The following is a 20435-nucleotide window of genomic DNA, read 5'->3' as shown; positions in this document are numbered from 1 at the left end:
AATTTTCGTAAAACTTTGATAAATATGATTTTTTTATGGCATAATTTATTTATTTATATTTTTATGGGATTTTTCCCTATATTTTTGTAATTTTATTAAAATATACCATATACTTAATTTAAAACACAAATATTGATTTTTTAATTACTTTTACTCTATGTTTTGTAAGAATGAAAAGTGGGAGGAAAGAAGAGAAAACTAGAGAGAACTAAAAATGTGAGTAGTTTAGTTGGAGGGAAGAGAGGCGGAAAAAATTTGGATAGAAAAATGTGGTGGGCCTCACCTAAAATATTTTCTCTCCAAAATGGAGAGAAAACCAAATAAAAAATGTGTATGACTTTATTATTTGAAGTTTAATAAGTGAAATGTCATTGACTTTCACATTATTTATTATGTTTAATAAAAAATTATTTTATTTTATTTTAATCTTCACATTTTTATATATCTTGAAAAAAAATATTATATATATTTTTATTTTTATTATTTTCAATTTAAAATTTTAAATTAGACATTGTTTATATGCATTTTTTTAGAATATAAATAAATGAAAAAATAGAATAGTATGCATAATAAAAAAATTATTTTTATGAAAATTATGATAAAGTTATAAGAGAAAAATACAAATTTTAAATTATGAATAATACATAAAGATAAATATAGATATATATATATAAATATATATTAATATAAGGGTAAAAATGTTAATTTTATATCACATACCAATCAATAGAGATAAAATAATTTTCTTTTCTCTCCTTTTACCAAACAAGTAGAAGAGAAAATATATTTTTTTCTTTCCTTTATCTAATCTATCCCTTCTATTTTTATTACTATGTTTTTTTAATTATATTTAGGTTAATAATATATATATATATAATTAATAGATAAAACTATATAGTTTCTTTCATCATATATATATATATAGGGAAAGATTACAACACATCTACTTTTTTTACAACACCGGTGCATTCTTTTTCTATTTACGGCACATCGATATATATAATCCCAAATTTTTTATATGATGATGTACATTGTAGCTATCTAGAACATCCTACAAATTTTTAAGAAATTCTGAATAAATTATGGTACTGAAAACTGGATTCAAACAGCTTGTTGCACGAATGCTTATTTTTTGTATACGCATGTAAAAGTCAACTGTTTTAACCTTATTTTCGGCATTGTAAATTATTCTAAATTTCTTGAAAATTTACAGGGTGCTTTAAATAATTACAATGTACACTGTCATATAAAAAAATTAGAAAAAAAATTATCAAGGTGTAGAAAACACAAATTGACTCACTGGTGTTGTAAAAAAAGTGAATGCATTGTAGTCGCTTCCTATATATATACACATATATTATTGTTATTATTATATATAAGGTTATAAATTAATACACATTTATATATATGGATATATTATTATTGTTATTGTATTGCTTTTATATATACATTCAAATATGAGGTGATGAAATTGACTTTCACTGATTGTGTTGGTGATGATGATGTTTGTGTTACGTTCATTTTATATATGTATGTTTTGGATTATTGTTGGACATGTATATATGACATTTAATTTCATTTTAAATAATAATCGGTTATCACTATAAAAATAAATTTGGATTTTTTAGTAATGTGGCGGTAACCGGTTACCATTATTAATTGTAACTGCCATGGCAAGTACTCGAGTGAATTGTCACTGGTTACTGGCAGATTTGACAAAAAAAACAGATCAAAATATAACCAATAAAGAAGAAGAAGAAGGTAACGATTATCCCTATTAAAATAACTTATTGATAACTAGTTACTAAGCCAAACCTAGAAAAAAAAAACTTAAAAAATAAAAAATTAATCTGAGAAGTAGTAGAAGAAGAATGTGGTAACTGGTTACCTTTATCAAAATAATAATTAATTGGTAACTGGTTACTTAGCCAATTCTTTAAAAAAAAAAACAACTACATCTGAAAAGCAAAATCAGATATGAAAATAACAAAGAAAAAGAAGAAGGAAGAAGGTAACTAGTTACTTAGGTAGTTTTGTAAAGAAAACCAGATTTGAAAAATAAAATTAGATTTAAAAACAACCATGAAGAATGAGATTAAATAAGGTAACTGGTTATAACTATGTCCACAAAAAACTCAAATATGAAAATAAAACAAAATCGTGATAATAACTGGTTACATAGATAGTTTTATAAAGAAAACTAGATCTGAACAAACAAAATCAGATTTAAAACAACATTGAAGGAGATTAAATAAGGTAACTGGTTGCAGCGAGGTCCACAGAAAACAAAACAAAATTGTGATAGTAACTGGTTACTTAGATAAATTTGGAAAAGAAAACTAGATCTGAAATAAAAAATAGATCTAAAACAACAAAGAAGACGCAGAAGAATGTAAAGAAGAAGAAGAAGAAGAACACAAAAATGAAGAAGAAAGCGAAGAAGAAGAAGAACGCAAAGAATAAGACAAATTAGAGATGGCATAGGTGGTGACCGGAGGTACGTCGTCCATTTGTTGGTGTGAGAGAGCTCTCATTCTTGTGAGAGAAAATTGTTGATTGCTATTGTTGTGAGGAAAAATGGAAAGAGTGAGTGAAAGATATGTTAGAGATGAAGAGAAAGAGGAAAATAATGGAGGGTGTATTTTTGTTTATGGTATTTTGTTCATAATATTTTGTGGGATTTTCATATTTTAAACTTTTTTTTCCTAAAATCACCATATTTTGTCGCATAAGTTTTATGCCCATAAATATAGAAAGTAATTTATTTTTTCTCATATTTTTGTAGAGTTCTCTTTTGCAAATTGTTATGGTTAATTTGTAATTTCCACCCTAAATGTATGCAATTATTCTGCACATAAAGCCGTATAAAGATGGGCCTCAAAGACGAGCCCAACAAGAGTCCAAATAAAAGACATTTCACCAGACGCACGCGCCGCTGTCAAAGATGGCGCGTGTACTGACTCATCCGCCACGTCATCGGGGTCTTCTTTCTCCTTGAGATATTAGATGCAATTCGTAGAAAGTCTTACACCGAACCGAACCGAACCCTCACAAACAAACTCCTCTGCGAAAACTGAGTCTCCATATCCAAACTTTCTCAAACCTAAGCCGGAGAAATGGACGACGAAGGAAGGAGTTGAATCAGAACTCTTTAACATGAATCTCTCGCTGTCGTCTTCGACTTCGTCATCCTCTTCCTTGACAGCTTCATCCTCATCTTCTTCCTCGTCTTCTTCGACCGGTTCTTGGCTCTCCGGCATTGTCCGCGGCCGGTCCGACCGGCCTGGGACCGTTAAGATGGCTACCAACTCTGTTGGCTCTGGCTCTGGAGACTTTGCTGGTCCGGTCGTTCGGAAGAATCAGTACCGAGGAGTTTTGTTCAAGTATGGCTCCAAGCCTATTCAGGTTCGTAAAATTTTTGTGTAATTGGATGTTCATTTGATTCGGAATTTGTGTGATATTAGTTGTGGACCTCGATCTTTGTTTGTTTGACTGTGTTTTGAATTGTTTGGTTGGTAACTGCTAGCTTTCAAAATCTGCAAATACTTTGGTTCATTTACAGCTCTGCGATGTTTCACAAGTGTTGACATTGTGTTATAGAAATGGCACGAGATTAGTTTTAGTAGACAGATGACTGTTAACTCTTGCACGGGCTCTAATCAAAATTATGAATCAGAGAGTGTTATTAATCAATTATAAACTACAATTTAGAAATTCAATTGTAGGATCCATTTTGGTAGGTTGGTTCAGTACATGGTTTATTAAGATTCACTGGCTTGCTACTCAAAATCAGTCAATGAGTGGTCTTTTGGCTCACTATCATTTGAATCAGTTACTGAGCACAAAACTAATTGGAAATTAGTGAAATAACCCATAGTTTTAGAAGTTTATTAATATCTCACTTCTATTCTATGCAGAACACTTGCCACGAGTTCCCATGAGATATCAGTTTGACCCTTTTGGACCTTTCTAATAATTTGATAGAGTTTCTTGGAGTTCAGCGGGAGGACCCCATCCTAAATGTTAAAAGAACAAAATATAGAAAATGAAAAGTTTGTAGAGCGATAACATTGTTTTCTGGTTTCACTTATTAGGAAAATTAGCTTCGACTTTGGTCTTCTTGAATCAATTTTTTATTTTCTTGGATTTCTTTTTGTGTTAGGTGTTAATTATTCAACTCAAAATTAACGTAGTTTTTAAAACAGGATGGGTACTGATAATTGTACTTGCCATGTAGGTTGCATTTAAAACAGGTGATTACAAGCAGCAAGTTATATTTATTGGTGGGCTAACTGATGGTTTTCTAGCAACAGAGTATGTGCTCCCCTATTAGCTTTATTGTGTCAGCATGGCACCTTTTGGTTTCATGGCAACAATTTATTGTTTGCTTTCTCTTATCTTCTGTGTGAAAAACTTTACATATTCAGTAAAATTTAAACTGAGACCTCAACCAATATCTGCTCTTGGCTAAAACATTTATATATCTCTCAAATAATCTTCTAATCCTCGTTTCTTGCCATGTATCGCTCTCCCTCTCTCTCTCTTTTGATGTACAGATATTTAGAACCCCTTGCAATTGCATTGGATAGAGAGAAGTGGTCACTCGTTCAATTTCTCATGTCATCATCATACTCTGGATTTGGCACCTCCAGCTTGCAACAGGTAAATCATAGTGCAGTTTTTCCTCTCTCTCTTTTCTTCCATAGGTACTTTTTTAGTGCATGCTTATTATCTTTGTTGGCCATTGCAGTGTATTATGATTGTAGTTGAAGAACATGCTGCTCTTAGCATTTCAGACAACTAGTCAGTTATATTTTCTATATCAATTTTGGAAGATATTCATTTTGCAATTTCAATACCAAGTGCACTCTGTCTGAGTGCTCTTTTGCTGGCTTTGAGTGAATTGTCATTTCTGGCCAAAAAATGAAAAAAGAAAAGAAGATAGGATAAACAAGAGTATCGAGTAGCTTTTGCAAATTAAAAGTTTCTGGATGTAATCTGTTGTTAATTGTTTTATTTCAATAGGAAAATTCATGTAGGAGTTCCTTTTTTTCATATTGTATTCATTCTAAGGAACTTAATTTTCATGTTTAGCATTTACTTCTAGTACTTGCTAAAAGCAGTGGCTTGAGGGAAAATTATATGTCGTACAAGAAGAAATCTACTGTGCTTTAAGAATCAAGTCAAGCATTTTACAGTTGGTGTATTGATGCAGCTAATTAGATTTATTTAAGCCAAGTCGACGGCAAAGAAGGGGAAAACCCCAAAATAGGAAAAAACTGTCAATTCTGGATTTCAGGATTAATCAATAACTATCAATACAGTTAATAACACTAGCAAAATACAAAACAATTCTAAATATTGTTTATCCTACATCTTGTAGCTATTACCTTACAATACTAGGCTGTAGTTATTTGAATTTTCAGCGTTTTTGACCCATTAGTCTGTGACTAGCCATCTTCCATGTTTAAGGTTTTTATTTTTACTTTTGATCATATCGAACTAATTTCCTGCATATGATTTCCAGCCGTACCTGCTTTTATCTTTTGGGTGACTGGTTTGCTGTGCAATAGATCTACTTATTTGTCTGATTTACTATAAAGCTATTATTATCTTTTGTATCATAAAGGATGCTATGGAGGTTGATCAACTAATAAGTCATCTTATAAACAAAGAAGATTCCGAGGGTGTTGTTCTACTTGGTCATAGTACTGGCTGCCAGGTTAGTGCTATGATTCTAAACTTGAACTGCATGTGAAGTAAAATTGAACAGTCATCGTTGAAGGTTGTGGTATAAAACTATTTTGGTTTCTACTCTAGGATATTGTGCATTACATGCGCACAAATGCTGCATGCTCCCGAGCAGTTCGCGCTGCCATTTTGCAGGTACTAAACTACTCGTTGTTTGTTTTTGTTTGGAATTGCGTTCCTTATTAGAATAACTATTTGGCTCATTTGCTGCTAAGAGATGGAAATCAATATCTCTGTGAGCAGACCTGCTTGTAGTTATTTTTTGTGCATATTTAAGAGCGGTAAAGGGATTATCTGTTGGATTTGGGATAAGATGGTTGTTTGGTAAGAATGATTTTTAGAGGGAAGAGATTAATGAATGAAGATCAAAGATCAATTCCACAATTTTAAGTTTTAACCAATTTTCAATCCCTCCTAATTGAAGAGATTTTAGAAGAGAATTGTATACTAAAATAGTAGACTGGTCATTTATCGAAAACAAATTCTCCTTACGTCCCACCAGATAGGTGAAAGGATTTTGCTCGTCTCTCATTCATCTCATACCAAACATAATAAGGGAAGAGTATTTTCTTTATTTTCTATCTTCTTTTCTTCCTACGAAACATAACCTATGTGTTTAGTCGAAGGGGCAATGCTTACACATTGTAGTCATGATGGTAATTAGCTCCGTCTTCTTACAGTACATAATTTTATCATTTATTGTCAAATGTGCGCTTGGATACCACTAGTGCTAGATGATGTGTATGTTGTGGAATAAACAAAATAATTTTTAAATTCTTTCTTTCTTTCATTAATCGACGCCTTATAATTGGCATATGGAGGTTCTTATTGACTTCTACAACACCCATTCTCCTCTTATTGCCTACTCGTTTTCACTTGCAAAATGCTTTTCTGTAATGAAATGGTCAGGCCCCAGTAAGTGATCGAGAGTACAGAGCAACTCTTCCGGAAACAGCTGGTATGATTGACTTGGCTTCGTCCATGATAAGTGAAGGCCGTGGTTCAGAACTAATGCCTAGGGAAGCAGATCCAACTGCCCCAATAACTGCCATTAGGTTAGTATCCTCATGTTTTTTTACCCACACCATATAGTTATGTCTACATTATTTGCTTTGTAGGATTTCGATTTCTATTAGTTGTATCAACTTTATTATTGTCAATGTATTCATAGTTCATTTTACCTTTGCTTATTTGGAAGGTTTTCAGTATAAATATGATGCATCTCTACTTTATCGGTTTATCCAGCTCATGATAAAATTGGCAACTAAAAGAATTTCACATTCACATGCCAGATTTCATTTTCCTAGTGCTACTTCTTCCTTCCTAAAGAACTAATGACCTTTGCAGATATCACTCCCTGTGCTCATACATGGGAGATGATGACATGTTCAGTTCGGACCTTAGTGATGACCAACTGAGAACGAGACTTGGACACATGTCTAACACTCCTTGCCAGGTAGAATCTCCATATCTTCTTCTGTATTTTGCAAAAATATTTAGAATGTATATAAACATAAATTAAAATGCTGCCAATAGGTAGTTAAATTCAACATACGTGGAAAACAATTTATAGTTTCAGTTCAGGCAACTTGTTCACTTAAACCACGTAAGAAAGAATAAAATTCCAAACAGGGGTAAAGTAAATATGGCCAATAAGATAATCTTTGTTCGGGGTCTCCAAGTAGCAACAGCACATTATAACATCAAGCTTTTTTTTTTTTTGCAGGTAATATTTTCGATGGCAGATGAGTATGTGCCAGACTATGTCGACAAAAAGGCATTGGTTGAAAGGTAAAATAAGGGAATTATTCCTTTTTTCTTTTACTACATAATTTTATGCCACAACAATGATTGTGGGGGTAAATTTGACAGATTGTGCAAAGCAATGGGGGGAGCAGAAAAAGTTGAAGTGGAATATGGAAATCACTCCCTCTCAAACAGAGTAGATGAAGCTGTCAAGGCTATCATTGACTTTGTTAAGAGAGATGGCCCCAAGGGTTGGGATGATCCTTGGAATTAGTTTTTAGCATTGGTAATGTAATGCCTTTGTAATCCTTTTGCTTTGTTATTCTTATTGTTTTCAATTCAATGTTTTGTCTAATTCAATTGTGCAGATTTTTTTTTTCTTTTGTCAATGACTACATAATATCTGTTTAAATTTCATTGGATGAGTGATCTGATTGGTGAGCCGGTGTCATCCCATTAATTTAGTGGGAACATTTTATCTCTTTTCCATCATGCTTAGACTTTCTCATCGAAGCTTGGAGTTATTCTGTTGATTGGTTTTGTCGTCTTTGCAGAACTTTTTTTTTTTGCTGTAAACTTGTACATTCATGTTCATCTTTCTGGTTGGTTTAAAAACTGAGATAAGGAACTCGATAATGATTATTTTATTCTTTGTTAAAATACGTGGCATCTCCAATTTCCACAAAAGAAAGCATTTTCTCACGATTAAATACTAATCTTTGTCCCGCCATTGCTCATCACAGCTTTCATGGGTTTTATCTACATAACATATGAAGCTTGCTAGAATATTTGTAGCCAAAAGAATACAAAACACAACAGCCAAAATTTAGCACAATCAATCATTTTCTGAGAGAAAATTGTTGTGTTCTCATTTTTGTCTGTATAAGATGATTCCATATAGCTCAGTCTTCCTGTTGAAGTCTTCTATTATTATTTATCTTTAAATTTCATCATGTTTTTTTTTTAAGTAGGCCATTTTTACCAATTATTCTTTTTTTAACATATTCCAATTTGATTACACTACCCTTTAACTTGAGTTAGATACAAGACTTTGAGAAATGTTTTTTCTTAGATACTAGGTTAAGAACTCAGTTCTTTGATTCTAAATTGTCCCTAGAGGAAGATTTTACATATTTGTACGAGAAATATGGGGCTTAAAGATGTTCAAAGCGATTTCAGTTGGCTGGCACATCGATATTTTTCATTTTACAAGATGTTATAAGTTGTCATAAAAGATGTAGATTATAATAGTTAGTCAATTTAGGTCATCATTCCGTATCATGTACCTTAGCCTAAATTGCATTACTTTACTAATGAACGATGGCACCGAAACTAGTCGCTCCGTGTGTACGTGTTATATAAGTCATTTAAGTTTAATCACCTTTACAATTTGAACATTAACACTCTCCAATTCAAATGAATTACGATATCACCCAAATTCGTTTTAGTTTGCCTTGCCACTGGCCAAAAACCACAGTTGGTTGGTGGTTGGTGGGGTTGGTGCCACACCAATATAGTCACCACAAATCCAAAGTCCTACGATTTTTTTTTCTTTCTTAACAAGTAAAAGTCTCATACTTTAACAGTAATCTTATGGGGCATTACACGTAACGAATCTTATACTGTAAAATTTACTTGTAATTGTATTGTGTTTGTGTATTGATGGGGCACACAAGTGTTATTTTAACCTATCTGCATTACAAGGCAATTTTCTTAGACTGGTGTACAAACCAAAACAAACCAAGTTGTCCTTCACAAACACTATAAATACAAAATCAATTTTATTAAATGCGATCTCTGGTCCACAAATCACTCGAAGGAAAGTTGAAGGTTCTCAGCCCCAATTTGGTATTAAATTACCTCTTGTAGTCTCATCTCCGGTCATAATTGGGAACCAAAATAAAATTCTATAAATAAACATTTTGGGAGAAAGGTCATTCTTGTTCTGGCGAATCTGGTCCCTAGATTTTTTTGGTCTTTAACTCCAACTGTATACCAAGATTACATACAAGAGTCCAGCTCTCATGGGGTACCTATTTGGCTGTTCTTGAGATGTGAACTCCCAAGAATTTAATATGATTAGCAAGCTTCCAAAACCAAACATAAATATACTGCACCTATATTTATTGTCCTTATGGGTTAGAGTAATTATCCCACTATTTTGTATTTGATAAATAATTGAATATTTTGTCAAAGCACTGAGAAAAGTATTGGTAAACATTTATTTTAAGCAATATGTTGGCTGAATTCGTGAACTACTTCAAGTTCTTATCAACAAAGGATATTAAAATAAAATATTGATTGACTTCTTGCTAAAATATTAAATTGTTCAGTAGTTATTAAATAATTAAGATAAACTAATTTGTGGAATCATATAATGATAAATAACATTCTGGTACACTTAATATTTTTCATCAGCACCCTCAAGTGTGATGGTTTACCAACTCTAACAAACTAGTCACTTTCTCAAGTGCCTAACAAACACAAACAGTACAATTAATTAACGCATCATTTATTACTAAATGTTATATTTTTTTTCCTTATCTTATACTCAATGAAAAAAAACACATATAAATACTACTTAGTTTAGCCAAATTAGGGCATTATTTATAATATATTATAACATTAAAAACATATTGCTTTGCTTCCAATAACTCCTTTATTATGTTTAACGGTTCTTAGATTTAACATCTTATTTTATTTGGCTATTTATTTTTAGAGAAGTTTACATAAATATGAGAAAAAGTAGGTGAGTTTCTATATTTATGGGTAAAAAAAATACTACAAAATATGATGAGTTTTGCAAAAAAAATAAGTTTAAAATATGAGAATTCCATAAAATATAAAAAATAGATTACCATATTTTTACACAAAACTCTCACTCTCTCATCTCCTCCTACACTTGGTTCCTTTTTCTCAGCCCACCACCGACGATGCAGCCACCCACCCCTCCGACGATGATGCAACTCCACCCCCTTTGGTTCTTACCATGGCGGCTGATTCTTTTTATTCATTATTTGATTTATTTTTTTAAACCTAGCTATAACCAGTTACGATAATGATCAATTTAGATTTTTTTTTTCAGATCTGATTTTTTTAAAAACATAACTATGTAACCAATTACGATTATGATCAATTTAGAATTTTTGTTAGGATTTCATTTTTTTTTCTTAGTCTGGATAAGTAATAACCGGTTACTATCGCAATTGGTTCCTTTTTTCAGATTTTTTTTCAAACCTAACTATAACTAGTTACCATCACGATCAATTTAATTTATTTTTTTCATATCTATTTTTTTCCATTTCTAACTAAGTAACCTCGTACAATTCAACTTTTATTTTGACTGTGTTACATTTCTAAATAAATTAGAATTACTTTTATAGTTGTAACCAGTTACCACCACATTACTTAAAAAATAAAAATGATTTTGATAGTGGTAACTGGTTACCACATATCATTGAAAAAATTGACAATGACATATGATTACTACCACATCAAATAAAAAAAATAAAATTTGTTTTGATAATAGTAACCGATTACTGCGGAAAAATGTTGAAGAAGATAAAAAATGAAAGAAAATAAAAAGAATAAATGATAATAAAAAGTATAGTAAAGAAGGTCTTAGTTTTTGTTTTTCAAAAAATAATGTAAAAAAAAAGTTTTATAAAATTTGAATGATAAAAAAAATATTATAAATAGATTAAAATTATAAAAATAATCTCAAAATATATTAAAACTAGTTACTAAAATTGTATAAAATTAATATGTGGTATACAAATAAAATATTACAAATATATCATAAATATCTCTCACAAAAATATAAACAAAAGATATATACCATAAAAGAAAACAATTATCATATATTTCAAAGTTAATTTTTTTTCCATATTTAGTGTAATTTCAGCTTATTTTTATTTTATAGTGATTCTTCAAAAAGTATAAAATAGTGGGAGTAGGCCGATCAAACTCTCGGCCGATATATATGGAAGAAAATTATTGCTAATTTCCATTGAAAAACTGAAAAGCAAAAAAGAAAAAGGCAAAAGTCAAAAAGGGTGTAATTAACATGTTTGAAACCCCTCCACACCAATTTCTCTTTAAGATTGCATGCTTTTCTTCTTGCAAAGTGGAAATTCACATGTATTTTAGCGTTTCTCATTTCACATTTTCTCAAATTTAGAATAAGCAATAATATTCAACACATAACTATTGAGTTTTACAGATATCAACATTAAATGCGTAACATTTGGATTTTTCTTTCCCTGCTCAATCTTCTTGAAAAACATTCTAAAAAAATTAGATACCTATTATATATTAGTTTACAATAAACACCCGAATATAATGTGGGGCTGGATTTTATTTTTATTTTGTGAAGAAATGTTGGGGGTGGATTTTACTACACCTATGGAATGTTAGGCTTGGGGATGTATTTAATTGTGTAATTACCAATTAATCATGAGTTGACTATAATTAAGTAATGGAAAAGGTCTCCGATACTATATTGACTATGAATGACAAATTAGATAAAAAGGGTAATATGATATTTATAGAGAATCAAGGTATCAATTAAGGTATGAAGTTGGTGAGAACAAAAATAAGGGAAGAAAAAAACTGGCATTCTTAAGCAAGACCGTTAATTAGCATAAATACTAAATATGAGGAAATTAAAGAGAAATATAATCCCTAACTATTCTCTCAATCTTTGAACTATCTCATTATTAGAGGTTTCATTATTATTATTATTGTTATTTTTGTTTTTTGCAGGTGATCCATGATGAACCATCAAAACTTGTTATTAATTGATCAAAAAAGAAAGTTCGCACCTTCACCTATTTTTCTCCAATTATCTCAAGATCATCGTTTGGTTACACAACCAAAAGAACAAGGTTTAACTCTTTCTCCATCTTGAATTAATAGTTATATTTAATTAGTTGTCAACATAATATGTTTTTTTTCCTCATACATATCAATGCTAACGCCCCAAAAAAATCATTCTTGGAATGTTGTTCTTAGAAACTTGCGGAATTTATGGTCCTAATAATTAATTATGGTTAATATTCAAGTTGTTGTCAAGACAAAATATGACAAAACCACTTGTATTTATATGCAATTAACCTTCTTCTTTTTTTGGGTGGGTTTTCATCATTAACTTCAACAAATTTAAGGTCATAACTACCAAATTTAATTTAACTAAATGCAACCAATAATACAGTTAATTAATTAATGAAATTTTGATTTAATGTGCATGGTAGTGGGATTTGGTTGGCACAACACCACAACATAGGCCTTACTTCATGGCTCAGCTCTTGGGTTCACATTCATTAGATTAGGCATAGCAACCCAATCAAACAAACGACATCTTCACGTGATGCCCATTTTGATGCGTAAATGAACAACTAATTCAATAATGAGCACCCCAAATGACATAAATACCCCTGCTCTTAGTCACCTCCATTTTGTCGGTGGTCTTACACTATTCCTTCTACCATGGAAGTAATTTCACCAACTTTTCAAGGGTATTTTCGTCATAAATTTTTTTATATATTTTTTTTTGTCTTCCTTCACGAGCTTTTCTGTCCTAGTATTCTTGGGTTCCCAACTTCTATCGACCGCGTAGGCCATTTATTTATATTAAATAAAAATTTAATTTTTTTTAATCATCATTACTATTTTTTTCCTCATATATATATTATAGATTTTATTCCACTGGAAAAAAAAAGACATAACAAAATAAGTAATAACCATTCTTTCTTACTGTGTCTAATCGCCGTATGTTCTTGAAAAACATTCCTCTCTACAAAAAAAATATATAAAAACATTTACAGTATATATCTATGAACTACAACAATTGATTTTCTCGAAAGATAGTGGGGTAATCGTGTGTATAATTTTCTCGAGAAAATCGTAAGGACTTGAAATGATGCTTTTCTTTTGTAAAGTTTTGATCTTTATGAGTAAATACTACTTGAGTTTATTTTATATTTTAATATTTTAATATTTTTTAGTTTCTTTCATTTTTGCAGATGAAGGAGAAGGGAGTAAACTGGTCTTCATCCTTAACGAACCCATGTCTTCCTTGGTCGAGTCCGTTGCTCCATTGGCGATTTGGGATTCTGACGAGTCTGGTTCTTGTCGGCATGGTTGTGGTTTGGAGCATCGACGGTTGCACCATAAGGACTTTTCTTGAAGCTTGGAAGTCTAACCAAGATTTCCTCACTATGAAGGTTAGTACCACTGGGCTAGATAATCTCACCCATATCAATGGCGGTTTGCGTTTAAACTCTTCCAGCATTGTGGTTAACCAGACCCAGAACCAGAGCCAGAACCAAACCAACTCGACCCGGTTGAGTACTCACTTCAATTTTGATACCCCACTTAATCTAACTCATTACGAGCCACTTTTGAGTCAGAACTCGTCTATTATTTCTAGTGAGTCGGACCAGAATCTAACTCGTCCTGTAGTAGTTCCAACCCCGGTGAGTTTGAGTTGGGTTGAAGCTGAGTTAGAGCCAAACGTGACGTCTAATCTCCTGGCCCGGTGGTTAAGTCCTGGAGGATTGCCTTGCAGGGATTCTAGGACGGTGGAGATTGCTATTCCTGGCTTGGACGGTCAGGATTTGATCGAGTTGCCAGCCGGTAAAATCCATGAATTTGGGTTTCAAGCGTTGGATGAGGTTAAGAATCCTCGTTGTTTAGGTGGGGATTACTTTGAGACTGATCTTTCTGGGGATTCATGGAAATCTAGGCCTCTAGTGAAAGATTTTAGTAATGGGTCTTACTCCGTTTCACTTCAAGTACACCCAGATTTCGTAGGTACTTACAATCTTACTATAATACTTCTTTTTAGGCACTTTGAGGGTCTTAAGTTTTCACCTTCTAGATTTGCCTATGATAGAGAGGTTCGTAAGATTCAAATCAGGTTCTATAATAGCAGCTCTGCTCAATTGCCAACGATTCCATTTTGCAAGGAATCTGATTTTGGTAGAGACATTTGGTCTGGAAGGTGGACTAGGCATGGAAGAAATGATGCTTGTGAAATTGGAAATGATGGCCGGTACCGATGCCTGGCTGCGAAATTTCCATGCCAGAAGCCATGGTGTGATGGCTCACTGGGGTCTTTGGAGAGTAATGGTTGGGTTTACTCAACACATTGTTCTTTTAGATTGTTTTCAGCTGATTCTGCTTGGAATTGCTTGAGTAACAGATGGATTTTCTTCTGGGGAGACTCTAATCACGTGGACACAATTCGGAACATTCTCAATTTTGTCTTGGATCTGCCTGAGATACACTCGGTACCTAGACGATTCGATATGAATTTCACTAATCCTAAGAACCCTTCTCAAACAGTTAGAATCACAAGCATATTCAACGGTCATTGGAACGAAACACAGAACTATCAAGGCTTGAATTCTTTGAAAGATGAAGGGTTTAGGAACTTGGTAAAGAAGTACTTCTCTGAAGACACAGTTCCAGACACTGTAATTATGAATTCTGGTTTACATGATGGAATCTTTTGGTCTACCATTAGAGCATTCTCCAAAGGAGCAACTTATGCAGCTTCGTTTTGGGCAGAAGTTTTGGATTCTGTGAGGCAAAGGGGACTGAAAGCCCCAAAAGTTTTTTACCGTACCACAATAGCCACTGGTGGGTATGCAAGATCTCTGGCCTTCAACCCAAGCAAGATGGAGGCTTTCAATTGGGTAGTTTTGGAGAAGTTTAGGCAAGCTGGGGTTGTATCTGGTGTGATTGATAACTTTGACATGACTTTTCCATGGCATTTTGATAACCGTTGCAATGACGGGGTTCACTATGGCCGGGGTCCAGCAAAGATGAGATGGCGGGACGGCCAAATCGGGCACCAGTATTTTGTAGACCTCATGTTGGCTCATGTTCTGTTGAATGCTCTATGTGTAAGATAGAAAGTTATGCAAATATGTTATGTTGCAGTTCAAATCTGCAGCGGTTTTGAATCCATTTCCAGTCTTTTGAACAAGAGGGAATTGGCTTTGTGGCGCTACAAAGTGAATATAAATTCAGGCATTGCCTGAAATGCACGGCAGGAGGCAAGAAGGAGTTCTAGAATAGCTTTGTTACTCAGAGAGGAAGTAAATCTGAGGTATAGTCTAGTGTGTTCGATATATTGATTCATTTGAGAAAGAAATGGCTGGCATTCTTAATTTTTTGGTGTAAGTATTGATTTTTAGATACATGCATATCCCACGCTTGTAGATTATTATGAGGAGTTTTAATTACTTAATGAAAGAATGTGTTGAATTAGCTCAAATCTCTCTCTGGTTAAACTTCCTTTGCTTGTGGGGTTTAACTTCTTCTGCCCTATTGAATTGCCTTTTCATTTCTCATAAAAAAGCATATTATAAATACAAAAATGTAAACTTTTAGAAAGTTACTAGGACTTGTGAATGAAGAATACTTTTTACTATGACTTGTAATAACTTTGGCAATTCTTTCAAAGCTGCTAAAGGTGTGGATGTTGTTGATCAAAAAGAGCTAATGGTTCACCAAAACCATACAACTATAGCTCAGATTTAAAAAAAATTATTTTTGAGCATGTATCATGTGTACTATTAACGAGTTTCAAACAGAACAATAATGGTTCTTAAGTTAGTAGCTAATCCCATTGATCATATCATATGTTCTACATATTCAAATGTAAACAAATTTTAAAATAATAATAAACCAATCATGGTGTGTGAGTAGACTTGGGCCATAATTCACTAGGACCTTACATCTTCTACCGTAATCTAAAAAAAATTCGTTTTATACGGTAATGCATTCACTACTTACCACCCGTATATATATATATATATATATATTAACCCTTTTTGTTTTACTTTTTTATTTCAACTTTTAATAAGAATTAGGCATATCAAATAATATAATAATAAAAGTAATAATAATTATAGTTACTACCTTCAATAAAATAAAATAAAATAGAGTAATTTATTTTATTTAAAATAAATATATTTATTAATATTTATACAATTACTCAAAAAATAAATAAATATTTATACAAATTACAAATATACTGTTAATTAAAATTAATATTAATAACTATATGTTACAATATATAGTTAAAGATAATCACAATATTATTATTCTTTATAAAAATATTATATATATTTTTTAAATCATAGCTAGTCAAGTCTCAACACTCCATGTTAAATCAAAATCATAATCTAATCCAAGTTTCAAGTTTTGTTACAAAAATATATTTAAAGTTAAAAAATTAGTTTTGTAAATCTTTGTAATAATCATGTTAAATTAATTTATTAATGTTTATATAAATGTGAGTTACAAAAATAAACTTTTTAGTTGTGAAATTAGTTTTGTAAATTGTTGTTACAAAAATGTAAAACTTGTTTAAAGAAAAATATTGTATTTCACCACTATATTCAATAAAGTGTTTTATAAATAATGAATATCTTAAATTTATATTTTTAAGTTGTATAGCATAAATATGATGTTTCATGTAATTTTTTGGTACAATATTGTAACAATATGAAAAAGTATAATAATTTTATGTATATTTTGTTTATGATTTCTTAACTATAAAATATTTTCGTAAATATTAGTTACAAAAATATCTTTCTTAGTTGTAAAACTAGATTTGTAAATTATTGTTACAAAAATAAAATATTTAGTTACGAATTTGTTTGTAAGTTTTATCTACAAAAAAAAAAATAATCTATAATTCTATAACTGATTTTGTAAATATTATTTACAAACACGTAACAGATATTTACAAGTTCGTAACATATATTTACTAGTTTGTAAACGTTGATCACAAGAAATTGTATTTTACAGCTTTTATTTATGATTTTGCCACTCAGTATTTACAATTTTGCCATTCCGTGTTTTTATCCAAAAATTCCGTATTTTTGTAAAGTACCGTATTTTTCAGATTTTTTTTAACTTTTAGTGCATTTTTATAAATTTCCCTTACATCATTAGGATAAGAAACTGCAATTAAGGGGGAAAAAAGAAGAGAAATTTACACATTTATTATTATTATTATTAAGCAACTTGGGTATATATGATAGCTAGATATTTGATATATAATTGACACTCTTCGTGAAGGTCAAATACCACCTCCTCACTGCTATAATATCACATTTCTTATGAACAACGGTGTGTAATATCACATATTATTACTTTCTTATTTTAAAATAAGCAAATTATGTACAGATAATAAATTTAATATTAACTTATAATAGCATTTGACTACAGTTTATCAGAATCTTTGATGACAGATAATAATGTATAGACATGATTTTTTTTTAAAAAAAAACCTTATTTTATTAGTTTGCCAAACATGTCAACTACATGCCTAGATTTAATATATCTCTACTACATATAAAAAGTGTGTAGATAAAGTAAATTTTTGGTTTTAACGATTTTTTTTGTTAATTTTAACGAAATATTCTTATATTTAACAGAATATTTTTATATTTAAAGGTAGATTGTAAACATGACTTCAACTTAAATAAATTAAACAAATTAAAATAAGATATTTTTGAAATATTTTACAATAATAATTATTTAAAACTAATAAAACTATATATTTTTTAATTTAAATAAAATTTAATTAAACTTAAACTTAATATTATATTAAACATATAAAATATAATATTTTTTGTCACTGCCAAATTCAAAAACTAGAACAAACATAAACTTAAACAAAAATAAATATATTAATTAATTAAAATAGAATATTTTAAAGATATTTTATGATAATTTAAATAATTAAATCATATTTATTTAAAAATAATAAAATCATACATTATTTTTTTATCTTATAAATTTGTGTGATAGTTTGTTTTTCATCAAGTGATTGGAGTTCGTTTTCTTCATCAAATTCACTAAAGAACATTGTGATATATATTAGAAACTAAAAATAGTTGATGTATGGATACTCTGTCTACACTATGACTTAAGAGTTCTATGCATCCCCCTGCAATAAAACTCTAGCTCTAGATACAGATGTCATAAACATACGAAGTTCATGCACAGTGCCAGCTACCACAAGGATTTCCTACTCTCAAACCCAAGAGTTACTATCCTGTCCTAGCCATTTAACATTGCCCCATAATTACTTAACCAATCCATATCCTGGATCATTCTGAAGTCAGTCATAACCAACTTATCAAACCAACTGATGATTCATTTCCACAAAAATTCACCTCATTTCTTAAATCTCCAATACAATATTACATTCCCATCACAACATAACCATGTGATCTGCACAACAACTCTATGTTTCTCTATATGCAACAAACAAAGAAACTGCATGGCACCAAAACCAGTCAGCATAATACAGAATCAAAACTAGAAAGCTGACCTGCCATCCCTGAGGAACTAGTCTCAGTCTTAGTTTCTGATTGCACCGGAACGAACACTCGAGCTAGAGTCGAGCTGTCCATCCCCTTTTGCTCATTCTTTCTTAGCCTTGGGAAATTCTTCTTGAAGTGCCCAATCATGTCACATAAGAAACATGCCTTTGCTCGGCATTCTCCCAGATGACGCCTCTTACACCGAGTGCATTCTATATCAGTCTTCCACTCCTTCTTCTTGCTTGATCCAATAAGTGGAGGTACCACTATCTGAGCTCCATGCTCTCCAACACTCTCCTTTTCAGTCGGATTTCCTGCGCTCTCAACAGCAAGAGCCTTCCCTACCACCTGAGCGTAGGTAGAGGTTTCATGCACTGGGGCAACTCTAATGCCCTGAACTATCCTGGAATTCAATCCTTGGATAAATTATTCCTTCGGAGCTACATCTGTGGGTACCATTTCAAAAGCGAACTCAACCAACCCATCAAATCTGTTAACATACTCGGTTACTGTTGCATTTCCCTGAACGAGATTCAGAAACTCATTCATCTTAGCAGTCTTGGCTGCATCACAATAGTATCTTTCATTGAACAGCTGCCTAAATTCTTTCTAGTCTATCACAGCTGTGTCTCGTGTCTGGGATATTACTTCCCATCACGTCCGGACATCATCCCGCAATACATATGTAGCACAGATCACCCTATCGTGACCTACCAGCCCCATACTGTCAAGAATGGAACTGATCATGCCCATCCATTGCTCAGCTCTGAATGGATCTAGGCCTCCCTCAAAGACTGGAGGGTAATACTTCTGGAATCTTCCACAGAGAAATTCCCACCTGCTCTCAACCCTAGGCTGAGCCAAAACTGGTGCCACTCTTGGCATAACAAAGGAAGAGGTGTTTTCCAACAGATTCTGCTGTTGCTTCAAACACCTGATCTCTTCCTCTTGCCTCTACAATCTTAATTGCAAATATGTAAGCATTTGCTGGAAATTCTGAGGGGCAGATGACAAACTCAACCCCTGGCTGAAAGTCCCAGCCTCAGTATAACCACCACTAGGCCTCATTATTTTCCTTGGATACAAATTTGCTGATTGAATTTGCAGTCAATAACTTGACCCATTAATCATGATAAGCATATCAAGAGCTTTCCCCACATAAATAATCTTACCACACTACAATCACAAACCCACTGCAGTGCTAAAAACATGCCCATGGCATTCATACATCAATCACAATCCCTGCTCTTCCCACATTCACCTCATGCTTCCAACTCCAACATGAAAAATATCACAATAATATAATCACGGAGCAGGTAATCATGTAATCACATTCATATATATATATATATACATATATATATATATTCACAGAGCATATAATCATATAGTCAAGATTCAGGCTCTATCAGAATCTCATGCTCCCTAATACAATGTGCAGGTAAAGCATTTACATTCTATTTAAGCAGTTAAGCACATAACTACAGAAATAGTTACCATTCCCTGAGTGAAGCTATCTTCAGTGATGAGTGTACATGCTCAGCTTGTCTTCAGGAACCCTTAACCTTGGCTCGCTCTGATACCAAG

At 32.0% G+C, this 20435-nt stretch overlaps 2 protein-coding genes across 2 annotated transcripts; both read left to right on the top strand.

Moving 5' to 3' along the window:
- The first annotated feature begins 2908 nt into the window (after window positions 1-2908).
- LOC133819271 (UPF0613 protein PB24D3.06c) lies at window positions 2909-8030 on the top strand. The gene is made up of 9 exons (XM_062252469.1): window positions 2909-3405; window positions 4238-4314; window positions 4557-4662; window positions 5630-5722; window positions 5821-5886; window positions 6661-6806; window positions 7099-7207; window positions 7478-7542; window positions 7624-8030. The coding sequence occupies exons 1-9, from the start codon at window positions 3007-3009 to the stop codon at window positions 7769-7771; spliced, it is 1209 nt and encodes a 402-aa protein (XP_062108453.1). The 5' UTR covers window positions 2909-3006; the 3' UTR covers window positions 7772-8030.
- A 5068-nt stretch (window positions 8031-13098) lies between these two features.
- LOC133819270 (uncharacterized) lies at window positions 13099-15781 on the top strand. Its single transcript, XM_062252468.1, has 2 exons — window positions 13099-13401; window positions 13521-15781. Exon 2 carries the CDS (start codon window positions 13521-13523, stop codon window positions 15414-15416), a length of 1896 nt encoding a protein of 631 aa, XP_062108452.1. The 5' UTR covers window positions 13099-13401; the 3' UTR covers window positions 15417-15781.
- The last annotated feature ends 4654 nt before the right edge of the window (window positions 15782-20435 follow it).

Source organism: Humulus lupulus, chromosome 2 (assembly GCF_963169125.1).
Source record: "Humulus lupulus chromosome 2, drHumLupu1.1, whole genome shotgun sequence".
NCBI classification, from domain to species: domain Eukaryota; kingdom Viridiplantae; phylum Streptophyta; class Magnoliopsida; order Rosales; family Cannabaceae; genus Humulus; species Humulus lupulus.
The sequence above is the reverse complement of the archived record's forward strand: the minus strand, read 5'-3'. Positions and strand labels throughout refer to the sequence as shown.

What these genes read in the sequence shown, in the direction of transcription:
- LOC133819271 (XM_062252469.1), top strand. Translation starts at nt 3,007, where the DNA reads ATGCAATTCGTAGAAAGTCTTACACCGAACCGAACCGAACCCTCACAA. An exon ending in GCCCCAATAACTGCCATTAG is followed by an intron (nt 6,807 to 7,098) that starts GTTAGTATCCTC and finishes TGACCTTTGCAG; the next exon opens with ATATCACTCCCTGTGCTCAT. An exon ending in AAAAAGGCATTGGTTGAAAG is followed by an intron (nt 7,543 to 7,623) that starts GTAAAATAAGGG and finishes TAAATTTGACAG; the next exon opens with ATTGTGCAAAGCAATGGGGG.
- LOC133819270 (XM_062252468.1), top strand. Translation starts at nt 13,521, where the DNA reads ATGAAGGAGAAGGGAGTAAACTGGTCTTCATCCTTAACGAACCCATGT.